Raw genomic sequence first — 14,360 nt, forward strand, 5'->3', positions numbered from 1 at the left:
AGTAACTCTATACTTAATTGGTTGAGGAACTGCTAAACTTTTCAAAGCAGGTGCACAATTTTACATTCCTATCAGCTGTGCATGCATGAGGACACCAATATCTCCACATCCTTAAAACACTTGTTATTATCTTTTTGATTCCAGCCATCCTACTAGGTACAAACTGTTATCTCATAGTGGTTTGTGTCTTTTAGACTTTTTTCCACTTGTGTTTCTTCAGCATCCACACAGTGCTCCCCAGCATGTGATAGGTATTCTGGTGTTGATTAGAGTGGATTGAATGGGTTAAAAAGCTGCCACTTATGTGTTTTTGGTTTTGTTTATGATTTTAGCAAGTGCCCAGCAGGTACCTGTGATGGGTGTACATTCTATTTCCTGTGGGAGAGTGCTGAAGCTTGCCCTCTGTGTACGGAGCATGACTTCCATGAGATTGAGGGAGCCTGCAAGAGAGGATTTCAGGTAAGGGATAAACTCTCAAGGCAGAGCTTCGGCATTATAGTTGGTTAATCTGGCATCAAATCATAGAAACTCAGGTCCAGAAGTATGGCAAAAGCTTGTATTTAACTTAATGTAACATTGGTAGGCATTTAAAATCAAGTTTGGCAGCTGAACTTTCAGATGCTAGGGTAGTTGCAGATGTGCACTGGGATTGAGGATAATAAATCATGATAAGGGAGTCACAGGCTTTTAGTATTTACCTGGATTATATGGTAATAACATCATTAAACCAAGATGTGATTTACATAATGTAGGTATAGGTGTAATTAAGATGGGGATAATATAACTGACTCACTATAAGAAGCATGCCTAAAAAGTAAAGCATATACATATAAAATCAAGATCCTACTCTATAGCTTCTGTGCATTCATACTTAAGTATTTTTTGTTTCCATTTTATATTTAATACATTATGAAAACTTTCCCTTCTCATTAAATATATTTTTAAAAACATATTTATTGATAGATATTTTATTTTTTATATAATTTGGTATTAAATAATTCCTTTGTTAGACATTTGAGAGAAAATTGAATACAATCTTTTTGTACATAACTCTGTAGCAAACATCTTTGAAGGAAGTTTGATTTTGTTAGTTTATTATTAGAAAGAGATTAATTGAATCCAAAAAGAATGGATATTTTTAAGGCTTGATACATATTACCAAATTACTTTGATCATATCAATTTTCACTTTCACTTCATTTTCACTTTCACCAATAATGTTTGAGAGAGCCTGCTTCACTGAACTAGCTTTGAGTAGTATCATATGAAAAAAACAAACTTAATCTGCTTCAAGACCACTTGTTTACTACCACTCCATGCCCAAATTCCATTAAAATCATAATAAAGAAGCACAGAGGAAAATAAATCAACACTAATCCTGGAAACCTGAAGGGAGAGTGGGCACCAGAGAATCAGAGAGGGGAAGCAGTTCTGCCCAGGAAGGTCTTGAAGAGCTTGCAGTTAGCAGGATGAAGGGCAGGAGCTTGAGAGGAATGAAATCAGGATGCTTGCGCCCAATCCCATGCATTCCAAGTATTTGGCAGCAGTTGTGTTCACCTCACCCCTAGGAAAAAACCGTAGAGAACTATTCTCTAAGTTGGTGTTTTTCAAACTTTAACGGCAGTGAAACTATATTAAGAATTATATTGTACATCAAACCCAGCACGCACACACACAAATTAGACACACAGAAATATGCCTAAAAGTGAAATAAAGTTTTAAGGAGCAAGATTTATTTTATATTTTATGATAAGGTACAAGCATAGAGTTAATGTAAAGTATATTTTTATTAATAATTTAAAGCATTATATAAAAAATAAGCAAATAACACAAAAACAAAAATTAGGAAATGTGTTATTTAATTTCTCAAATGTGCATCCTCGTAGATGGCTTATTTCAGTTCAGAGCACACAGGGTCAGTGCCGCTCACTCAGCTAGCACACTGCTGAGACAGTTTCTTTTTAATATTTTTAAGTAGGTCAAGGATAAAAATTCCAGATTCACAAAAATAGTTTCTTGTTAATCCTCTTAATAATGATAATGCTTTTTCTACTTCACAATAGAAATTCTTCTTTACCTTTACTCTACAATTTTGATAAACTGCTTATCTTATAATTGTTTTTTAGAGTAAATGAAAAATGAAGCTGTACTCCCTCTGGCTACCAAGTTTAATTCAAGGGTTTTTGAATAGCTAAATGATCTTTTATCCAAACATTCTTTAATATTTCTCTCCTGGAAGTTAATGAATGATGAGAAGGTTAAGACAGTAAATTTGCAACAAATTCTCTAATTTTATTTCATTCACACTCTCTTCCTTGGTAAGGTCACTTCAACGTATTATAAGATTGTTGAGAATAGATAGTTGTTGTGTGATTCTTTAGTATTTGTTTTTGCCTTTAAAATGATACTTTTTGGATCACTTTGATGTGCTTGACATGTTGAAATTTATAACATACCCCTATAGTTACAAATTTAATTTGAGAAATACTGGAAGTAGTTAAATATATCCTTCTGTTATGCTTAGATACCAGTTTTGGAAATATTTGTCCAAGGAGCTTGAGCTTCAGTTACAAAACTATGAATGTCATTCCTGAGTTCATAGACCTTACTTAATGTATTCCATTGCAACTATAAAAAATTGGTATGATACGGTAAGTGGGAATAGCCACCTCCGATCACTGAATAAAATATTTTAAAAAGTCAACTCCTCCGTGAGCTTCATATACAAATGACAAGTATTGCTGCATTTTTTATTGTCAGTGAATATATGTGAATTTCTTTGGATACCAAAGCTTCGTGATAGAAGAAAAATAGTTATTGCAAAATATTGCAATGGGTATATTTAAATTTTTTAACCATCCCGTTGTGTTTCAGTCCTATTTCCGACACCATCTTTACAATTTTTTACTTTATGTTGATTGAGCGTGCACTTTCCTAATTCTTTAAATATATCTAATACAGGCGCGTATGTTAAATTTATACAAGTCCTCCACATACAGCTGATATAAGCAAAAAGAGCCGCACAACTTGTGATAGAAGTGCTCTTATCAAATTGGATCTCCAAAATCTATACTGGGTTCTAAGTGTGTATTAAGCATTACTTCTATATGTCATGCAGCACTAAAGATTTGAAGAGATACTGTGTTATCACTAAGGGGACTGTCTTAAAATTTATCTTTAAATTTATCTTACCCTGCTCACAAGATATTTCTACACACTAGAAGAATAAACTTTTCAGCTGCAGTGTCAGCCATTTTCTGTTTTCCAATGATGTGTGGTTGAATGAATAAGACTTTCTAATTAATAGTTATAGAATTACTAAGAAAAGTTGCCAATAGCTTGATTTTTTTCCATGTCGGTATTTGAGACGCTTATTGAAAAGTTAAGCATTCTTGGTTTGCAAGTATTTTTTTTTTAATTTTGAAGTTTTAAGATTTTGTTATAAGACTGTCATCAGACAGTAGAGCTTGCTGTTCTCATTGGGCATTGCACATTTGATAAAACCATATCAAAGATGGTACAGTCTTTTTTTCTTGTTAGAATGCACTTGAAATAAAGTCAACATTTGCTGATGAATTTGTTTCTCTCTGTATTGTCATTATTGACACTTAGAGATGCAGCAGATGAATTTGAACATGACTCAGCATTTCCCACATTACCATTTTTATAAAAAATAATGTGACCCACTTAAAAAGAAATTTATTTGCACTAAGTTTAGGAAACACGTTTCAGTTATAATGTACTAACAAAAAAATCCAGTCACTAATATCCTTTCTAAAAAACATGCTGAAATTTCCTATCCAAAACTTGATTCAACTTTTCCCCAAAGTGAGTAAGAGTCTCATGTCCCTTTCACTTCATGACTAACTGCAAAATTGTTTGTGTATTTAAATCATAAAAATTAACATTATGGTGTTATTCCTCTGTTAGAGTGTTGATAAAATGACCATCGTATACCAGAAAGTTTAATGAGACATGTTAAAAGATTAGTGCCTATATTATTTAATGTTGGTGGATAGAATCACCATGCAAATTGCTACTGGTCACCGTATATGTTGAAATATATAAGGAACCATATGCTGTACTCGGATTTTCTGTTTTGATCTGCCTATTTGATCTATCTATTTTAAAAAATTCCTGGTTGAGACCCAGTATATTAATATTTTATTATTCACAATTAGTTGTAACTTGCAGTTTGAAAAACATTGCCCTAAAGGAATTGCCATCTATTTCGGGAGGATGAAAGTAACTGGTGTGGGTAGTGATGACCCAGAATAATGCCCTCCTTATTTTGGCATGGGGAAGAAGGGTGTAGACTGTGTGCCCACTTACACCAGTTACCCAGCCGTGGTGCACCTATATGTCCCAGGTCTAGGGTCTGTTCTTCCATTCGGAGGACAGGCTTATTGGGAAAATGGGCTTACATGATGGGTGAATGCAACCCATTTCTTAGATTAAGCAACCTAAGCTTTCATTCAAAAACATGAGTAAGATGTCTAAAGGCATCAAAATTAAAAAAAAAAAAAGCCCAGAAGGTATGTCCAGATGGAGCCATTTTTATTCAACCTCCTTGGCATGTACTGTACTGCACCCTTCTCAGGTGGCAATCCATCACTCCATGTCTTTATTTGGTTTTTACATTTTTCATTCATTAATTCCTTATTCATTCACATATCTTTTTTTCCTGTATTTCTGGAGCTTTTATTAAATGAATGCTGAATAATCCTCTATGCCTACTGTAAGTAAAGGGTTAGCAAAACCCTTTCTTCTTTTATGTAAGAAATTGACCAGTGACAAATCTAGCTTTCACAGTTGAGTCTGAATCTCATTTCTCATGTCTTCTATGGTTTTATGGTTTTTTTTAAAGGAAACCTTATATGTGTGGAATGAACCTAAATGGTGCATTAAAGGAATTTCTTTGCCTGAGAAAAAGTTGGCAGCCTGTGAAACGGTTGACTTTTGGCTGAAGGTGGGAGCTGGTGTGGGAGCTTTTACTGCCGTTTTGCTGGTGGCTCTGACCTGCTACTTCTGGAAAAAGAATCAAAAGTAAGTACCCTCTGAGATGATCACAGGAGAGCTAGAGGGCCTATTTTGTTGTGAAAATTCTAGACTTGATCATTATATCCAATAAATAGATTCTCTCAGAGACACAAGAATTTTCTCCTTGCGAAGAAATCATAGGAAAGGCCTTGAGAAAGCAAGCAGAGGAAACGATTGTTATTCTGACAGTAGAAAGATCATAGAACATTAGAGATCATTGAGTTAGAGTCATTTATTAGAAAACAAGGAAAACAGGAGGCTCCATGTTATTCAGGTAGATGATAGCAGAGCTGAGATTTGGAAGGCAGATATTCTCTCAGTGTCTGCCTTTTTTAAAAATGATATAATGCTGTCTTCTTACTTCACCTTCTCTTTTAAAATTTCTTGTGGGAAGACATTTGCAAAAAAAAAACAGACTAAGTGTATAGGCAAATATCACATTTATTTACTCCAGGTCTTCAAGTATCTGGAATTGAATATTGAGCCTAATTCCTGAATGTATTTTGATCTCTTATAGGACTTGAATCTTTTAGAATGATTTACACCTCAGTGGGACTGTGGAACTCCTATATTGTAATATCTAGGGACAATTGCAATATCTGGGGTGATAGTATAAAGGAATAAATAATATAGAGAGATGATAAAGACCAAATTACTTGCCTGTTTGATATTCTCATCTTTACGAACTAAATACTGGGAAAACCTTAGAGAATTGGCTTCCAAATATTCATGTTAAGAAAATGCGTTCAGGCCTAAAAGTCCCTGCCCCCCAATTTTTTCATTATTGGACAATTCAATGTAAAGTGGTAGAATTAACTCTATTGAACTGATTTCCGACATCCTGGGAAATATTTCTTTGTAAGTGGTAGATACCTGATAACACACATATTGCTATGGCTATAGGCTAGGGAAATTTGTTGGTGGAGCAATTATACTCCAGGTCAATTTAATGAGCTGGTATATTACCACCTAAAATAAGTATTTATTTATATTAACATAAATGGATATTTATTTGTTTATTTATTTTATCACTAGACTGGAATACAAATATTCCAAGTTAGTAATGACGACTAACTCAAAAGAGTGTGAACTCCCGGCTGCAGACAGTTGTGCTATCATGGAAGGAGAAGATAATGAAGAGGAAGTTGTATATTCCAATAAACAGTCACTACTAGGAAAACTCAAATCTTTGGCAACCAAGGTGAGAGTAGAATTTTAACCTGGTGTTACTGGATGTTTATAAAGTAGGGGGCATATTAACCTAATAATAGCATTCACGCAAGCTGTTATTTTGCATGTTTATATCTCAGTGGGTATTTATCCAACAGAAATAGTCTTAGAAGCACATGATATAGATACAATAATATTCACTGCAGCATTGTTTTTGTCGGTTGTCAAACATCATCAGTAAGGAGTTAGATATTTTCATCTGTCAAAGTGATAGAATACTATGCAACTCTGCAGCTGTTAAAGATTGAGATAGCTATGTGTACTGATAAATCAATAGGTCCAAGATAGAGTGAAAACAAATGGACTATTGTATTTATATTAAATATACATTTATGTTTGTATTTGCATAGCAAACTGTTAACAGTGGCTGCCTTTTGGGAATAGTGAACTAATGAGAGTGTTTAGTCTTTGAAAGCAATACATTTTTGTGATATTGGAATTTTCACAAAGATACTATTTTATAATTTAAAAATGGGGGCTAATACAAGATATTACATTCATTCATGCTGTTCCTTTTTTATGACAAGATTGTTTTACATAGAGCAAACAAAAGTTATATAAATTATTGAGGTATGTGAGGTAAAATATTGTTGGCTTTGGATTTTGGAACAACTACCATATCCAAACATAACATGAAACCATACATTGTTTGAAAAGACATTTTATTTGATATTTTTCACCATTGACTTAAAAGATGAGAAATTATCAGCTTACTTAAGATTAAAAAAGAATGAAATAGAAGAACGAAGATGACTTTCAAATGATTTACAACAGGATAGACAAGAGACAAAATTTACATTTATAAAGAGTAATAGTAACCATTTCCTTGTACTCTCCTAATTTAGGCACATAAATATAGGGAATTATTTAAGAGTAAAAATGAATAAACCGTCTTTCCCTTCTACTAATGGTTAATTTTTCCTTTTATTAATATGAAGATGTAAGGAGGGTACTATTGCCATAAAATAACAAAAATATAGTGATTATTAAGATCGGAGATCTTTACCCTACTTGCAAGCTAACAAGTGAGTCTGCTACAGTTTCATGGACAGTTTAGAAGACATGAGACTCATGTCAGAGATGAAGGACAGTTTCATATTCATAGAGTAGTGCTAGCAGAGTAATAACCTTTATACCAGCTCCCAAAGCCACAGGTAGCCCACAAGGCTGTGTTCCCACAGCGCCATTTGCAGAGGAAATGATATCACTTGGTTGCATTACAGGAAAGGGATGCTAGGCCTTAGGAACCTGAATGTTCATAATGAACAGTAAACATGCCCATCGTTTGCCTCAAAGGGGGCTATTATCTTTATTGTTTTGGACAGGTAGCATACCTGTCCATTGCTTCTGGGAGACACTATTTCCAAGACTGTAAGCAAGCCTACCCTTTGCTCAGGAAGGAGACAATATATCTTTATATTCCAAGGCAATTTTCTATACAAAGATTCTTGAAAAGATAGTCTAGAACGAAGGGTAATCAGTTTCTCACTTTTAAGATGTACAGAAATGAAAGAGAACCACGGAGAATTGTCTCCAACAACATCCAAACCTCATTTTTATACCATGTTGGTTTCTGATGAATTTTCCCTTTATTTCCCCACTCCATGCACCATTCTGATTAATATGACTGACTGAAGCTGGGATCAGATTTGATCAATTTGCTTTATACAGCATTTAAATAAAGCTACTACCAATAGGACACCAAGCAGAAGTCATCTCACCAAGATGAGGCCAATCTGTATTGTTAACCTCAACCCTACCCTCAAGGTTCCAGACTCAACTAGCTGAACAAATGCTATGAACCATCAGGGTTTACCTTAGAAAGCTAGATAGCTTTCTTGTGTTGACCTTTCCACTGGCACTCATATATTTCCTCCATAAGATTTGGACAAAAAGGGGACAAGGAAATTTTCAAAATCTTAACAGAAACCCAATATACAGAAGTCCTCCCTTATTTGCAGTTTCACTTTTCATGGTCTTACTTTTTGTGGTTTTAGTTACCCACCGTCAACTGTGGTCTGAAAACATTACATGGAAAATTCCAGAAGTAAACAACAAGTTTTAAATTGTGTGCTCCTCTGAATAGTGTGATGAAATCTCCTACTGTACTGCTTTGTCCCCCCCGGAAGTAAATCATCCCTTTATCTAGCGTATCTTTGCCATATACACTACCTGCTTGTTAGTTACTTAGTAGTCATCTTGATTATCAGATTGAAAAAAAAAAAAACAAAACCAGTATTGTAGGGTTTGATACTATACTTGGTTTCAGGCATCCACTGGGGCTGGGGGGGAGTTGGAATGTATCCCCTGGGAATAGGGTGGGGAGTACTGTATCTCTGATTTTTGTCACACACTTGGTGAGCAGTAAACTCAATCAAGTGGTTACTATCCTTTTGATCTAGGGTCATGGCAATCCAACAAGACAATCCAGATACATTAATCCAGGTACTACAGGATATATTAGTGATTGCACAGACTTTGTCTTGGTTCTCAAAGAGAAAGTATAGGGTAATTATATTGTGAATAACAATGTATGGACAGTGAGTTGATGTTGACCTGAATGCCTTTGATGGCTAAGGTGGTGTAATTGATTACTTCAAGCTAAGGTCAAAGGCAAATTTTATACCACCTTTTCTAACATCCATAACAGTAGGGGTATTTTCCTAAACAGTTGAAGATCTCTTATGACTACTCCTAAGGTGTAAGTTATCATGTTTTTAGTGAGGAAGCAAGTTAGTGTCTGACTTCTACACAAGAAGTGCAGTCCTGGAGGTACACATGGTGCCTCTGGAAAGAAAGTGTTATTCACAGTTGTTGGGTACATGAAGTGGGACCTACATTGTGCAGGCAGCACAGGTTGACTGTGCCTGTAAGTGGCTTCTTTGCTGGCTAGTAAGCCTTAGGGTTTCCAATTCACCTCATATAATGATGTCTCCTTTTTGTCTTCAGGGAGACTGCTTGAGGGAAGTCAGCTCAACTTTCCCTGTTTGTCCACACTGCAAACTAGTGACTTTTGTTCACCTCATGAAATGACTAAATAATGACTATGGAAATGAGATGTTGGTGTTACTCTGGGGCAGGGGCTGAGGCCATTTCCTGCTCTTTTGGATAAATTTCTCAGTTAGTTTAAGGGGAATGGCAAATGAATTGTGATGAGAGCATGTGGTGGGTATGGCAGACCCAGCAGTGAGTTAAATTAAAGGCCTCTGCCATGATTTGAGAGAGCCACATCAGAGCATTTTTCTTCATAGGAAGGTGACAGGGTGACCCTAAAAAATCATATGATTCTTAATGTCCCTTATTTCCCCATACTTCTCAGGGTCTAAGCTGTCTCCTCCATTATCAGACTGTGTTGTTGTCTCTTTCCAGTGCTAAAAAACCAGCTTGTCTCATTTCAGTAACTATAATTTCACCTTATTTCTACCCATATCTATCCAGAACATTCATGTGCAAGAGGGATAAAGGCATTTTATAGAAACATATAGAGACTCAGTGTGCACCCCTGCTTTGTCCATGTGGGCCATGGTAGGGGGACTTGGGGGGCAGTGTACTCAATAGGTGGTCATTATCTCTCTTATCTATAATCATGACAGCCAACAAAGCAACAATACAAGTGGTTAAACCAGAATTATATTTGAATTTCCTAGATCCCCTTCTGGGTGGGCTATCACTAGAAGTTGTACCCAGGAAGCCTGAGGTTACTGTTGGAGTAAATAACACATCATGCCCTAGATTGGTGAGGCAGAATCCAGGATGTTCAGATAAGTGTAAATAACCTTATGTAGTGGTGTATATGTGTGTCTGTCTGTGTGTATGTATGTGTATGTGTGTTCTTCCTGATCATTATCCGTGAAGTGGCCAAAAGGAGATGATCCCTTTCCATGGGCAGCCATATTTGATGACCAAACTGCTGTATTAAGATGTGTGGATCAGGAGGAGGTGAGGGAGATAGAGTCAGAAATCTTTTTGAGTCACTTTCTGAGAAGGTCTTACAATGCTCGATAATACCATATGCTTTTGGACAGTAGGAAATGTAGAAGGTCCACTGAATACCTCTACTCTCAACTAATTTATGGGTAGCTTTTGTGATAAAAAGTGCCCTATTGTCAGACAGCAAATGGTCTTTAAAGCTACCAACTTTATACTGATTTGTTTCAAGGTTCACAATGTATGGGTAGAGTTAGCTGATCAGACTGGAATAGCAACACCATACCCTGAACAGTTGTAAATAGTGGTGAGGCATCACCAATAGCCCAAAGAGGTGGTCAAAGGTATTTTGTAATCAATTTGCCCGGGAAGAACTGGTCAACTTTTGGCATGAGTCCCAAGTCTGGCATCTGCAGTAACTTCTGCATAAGAAAAATATGTGCCCTTGTGCCCAGTCTGTGATGGCAGATGCTTTGCCATGTTGGGTGAGATGATGGACCCATGCACCATTTGTGACAGTCTGTCTTGTCTAGTCTCTATCAGGAGCTTGATTCAATTTCATCTTTTCATAAGAAGGATCCTTACTTGGGCATCTACATGAGTGACACACATTTTAATCCAAAACTAAGATCTATTTTAGTGGTATCCAAAAAGGGTAACCTTGAAATGCCAGTCTTTAATTTTCCAAGTGGGAGACAAAACAGCCAGCCATTGGCAATCGCTTGAGTCAGTAAGTCAGAAAAATATAATGAAGTTTATCAAGGGAGGTAATGTGTAGGTCTTGATAATGCCTTTGAGTTCCGTCCACTGAGCTGAGCAATCTTGTTGGTTTTCAGTTATTCATAGATGATTGAATATCTGTAGCAGCCAGTGGATACCACTGGGCTTCAGCTCAACCAAATCATCAGTGAACCAGGCCCAACATGTAGTAGAACCTCGATAAATCGAGGGTCCTATTGAGTCAGTGGTTTTGTTTTGAGCCATGGAGTAGGGGATAAAGTTTCCCCCAAAGGGTAGGCTGCCACATTTTTATGTGAGGCCTACATGCCACTGGGGCAAGACCAACTGCATTCTTGAATATATGCCATTCGTATTTGACAAGTGAGGCTTATTCAGCCTTTTCTACCTTGTTGAGCGACCATAAATGGGACTATCAAGCTGCAGAGTCACAAGATCTGCATGGGAATGAAATTTAGTTTTGACTAGTTCAGTGACCAACTAATGGCTATAGCTGGTAGCCATATCAAGAGGTAATGAGTCTAAAACCTCAAAGGGTACCTCTGTCTCCTTTTGCCAGAGTCTCCAATTGGCAAAATCATTAGTTATAGAGAATTGTATCACGAAGTTGTCATTATGATTGTGAGGCCATAAAGGTAAAGAGTGTGCCCCAGCTTTCTGGACAGCTTTTAACATAGCCTGTTAGTTTGGGTCCAATTCAAAGGATATTATTTTGTAGGCTAGCTGATATAAAAGAAAAAGTAGAATACTCAAATGAGGCCCAACACTGTCCCAATAGCAGAGTCAAGTAAAGTGCTGGGCTGTTTTTCCTTAACTGCTGGGTAGATTTAGCACTGTAAATCTGCTTACACAGTTCCAGTGAACTTTACTTAGGTAGCAGGTCCCTGAATGTTTTGGGGGTTTATCAACCACCTCTGCTAGTAGAAGTGTCATAACTCAATCAGGGCTGTTGATATGGAGACTTCTGACTTGACACCGAAAGGACCTAATTTATATAGTGACTGTTTTGGGCACCAGAAGGTAAAGGAACTTGTGTGAAACCCTGACTCACCATTTGTTGCAAATGGCAGAGTTGGGAACTCCTGGGGTATCCTACTGCCTACTGGCCCTTCTCTACATGTGGCTGTTCTTGGTTAAGGGATCTCCTTTAGCATGTATGAGATGGGGAAGTACAAGCATATAACATCAAGTTCTACTGTATATTCAGATGTAGAAGCAACAACAACACTATCTTGAATGGACACATAGAATCCCTCCAAAGATCACATTATTTTCCTTTTCTACTCTAAACCTTGCTCAAATCCCCTTGTTTGTATGCTCCTCTTTTCCCACAGGAGAGTAGGTATGATGGTGACTTGAGTGCCTGCAACCAACAGAGTGGTAAATGTTTAAGAAACCCTCTCCAGGTTTTCCTAGCAGATTCAGATGGGTGTGTATCGTCCAGTCCCTCTTGGTAACAGGAAAACTTTAGTCTCCTTTCTAATTATCTTTTTTCTTGAAGCAGCTGAAGTTGGGGTAGTTTGGGAGGGAGTCATTAAGACTGAAGAAAGAGAGAATCTTTGACAGTAGACAAGATGTTTGCATTCACTTTTATTTTTGACCAGCATATCAGCTGCTAATGATCCAACCAACTTCCAATGTTTTCAATGTTTTTGGTCTACCCAAAGGCCTATGTTGAACAGCAAGGTTCTGTTTACTGACATCATTTATTTGAGCTTTGGGGACCCCTTAACTTAGAGGCCGCTTTCATATTGCTTTTTCTCTGAGGCTGCAGGTTTTATGTCCTTTTGTTGATTTGTACTTGACTTGCATATTGGAGACATGTTTAAAGAATCTATCTTAATCCAGAGTATTTCTTGCTGTTGTTAATAATGTTTAATGTAATTCCTGGTTTCAACATAAAAGTAGGGGAAATTTCCAGGTAGACCTGACCATACTAATTTATCTAGAGTCCTTTGGATCAGTTTCTCATTCTCTAGTGAACTTCTTCCGCGTTGTAAACCCAATCTGCGACAATAAGAGTCCAAATGTGAGTCAATGCTTCACTAAGTTTTCCTATGGGAATCAGTCTCAGGGAAAGCTCTCTGTATTGTAGTCAGGACCCACTTCAAAATCTTTGGGACCTTTTTACTGTCATCTATGAATATATCTAAAATTGGCATGATAGATTGCAAGAGGTGTTGAGCCCAAAAATGGCCCACCTGCTTGTCATTCTGAATTGCTTACTGAACAGTCATTGAGTCCTGTCAAATTATCTCTAAAGTGAGTCAGTCAAAATTTTCGTAATCTCTCAGGTATCTTCCCATAAATGATTTCCATTTTTCCCTTTTAGTACTCCTTGTAGATGATGCGTGTCTCTGTAATTTTTATCTAAAAGAGGGTGAAACCTCCTTTGCCTACCAGGATGAATTTTAGCTGTACGGTCATACAGGATTGGTTCCAGGGCCCCTGAGTATACCAAAATTCAAGCATACTTAAATCCTGCAGCCAACTCTGCAGAGCCTGCCTATGTGAAAAGTCAGCTCTCTATTTAGGTGGCTTTCACCTCCCACCAATGCTGTATTTTCAATCCAGGTTCAGTTTTGTAAAATCTGCCTATAAGTAGGCCTGTGCAGTTCAAACTTGTGGTGTTCAAAGGTCAACTGTAGTTCTTACCATGGGGCATACCTAAGGCTGATTGCCTGGTGAATGAGGAAGTCTTTCGGGCTAGAGGATAATTAAAGCATCCAGGGCGCTGTTGAGGCAGCTGAACTGTGAATTCTTTAACCCATTTCCCAGTCAGTACTCAACAAGCAGTCACCTCTCCAATTAGAGTATAAAAAAGTTTTCTTCCCTGAGAAGATTCAGGGTAGTGAATTTTGTTTTGAATAGCAATTTTAGTTAGCATAATGATTTTTTTTTTTACTTTAAAAATGAAATTTTGAAATAGTACAGAAAAGTTGAAAGAATCATACAGTGGTATAGTCATATGCCCACCATCCAAATTTTATTATATTTGTATTATTACATATCCGTCCCTCCATCCTTTCATCAACCCATATTCTTTTCTGTTGTTCGGTTTCAAAGTAAATTGCAGACTTCAATACACTTCACCCCAAAACACTTCAGGGAACTTATCATTGATGATAATTCAATACTTTAAGTTTGTTTTAAGTGAAAGGCACACATTACAAATATACAATTTAATGAATTTTGAGAAATGAATATACATCTATAACCCCCAATTCCTATCAAGATATAGAACACTAGTTCACCCCTGAGAGTAACATGTATTTTTACATGCAGTCAATCCCACATCTCCCAAAGGAAACTACTGTAATGATCTTTTTAAACCATAGGTTAGTGTTATCTGTTATAGAACTTCATATAAGTGTAATCACACAGTATCTGTAGTATTTTGTGTACATTTTATTTTACTCAGAAAGA

General features: G+C 36.7%; 1 protein-coding gene across 7 annotated transcripts in view; it reads left to right on the forward strand.

The window, feature by feature from the left end:
* The window catches only part of ELAPOR2 (endosome-lysosome associated apoptosis and autophagy regulator family member 2), a 257,866-nt gene that overhangs the window by 163,172 nt on the left and 80,334 nt on the right, over positions 1-14,360 (forward strand). For 5 of the 7 annotated variants that reach the window (XM_019031799.4, XM_055347595.2, XM_055347597.2 and 2 more), the window contains 3 exons: positions 333-459; positions 4,867-5,045; positions 6,075-6,240. In XM_019031799.4, coding sequence (XP_018887344.1) covers positions 333-459; positions 4,867-5,045; positions 6,075-6,240 — 472 coding nt within the window. The other 2 variants (XM_019031798.3, XM_055347596.2) reach the window with 2 other exon arrangements.

The sequence above is a fragment of the Gorilla gorilla genome, chromosome 6 (assembly GCF_029281585.2).
Source record: "Gorilla gorilla gorilla isolate KB3781 chromosome 6, NHGRI_mGorGor1-v2.1_pri, whole genome shotgun sequence".
NCBI classification, from domain to species: Eukaryota; Metazoa; Chordata; class Mammalia; order Primates; family Hominidae; genus Gorilla; species Gorilla gorilla.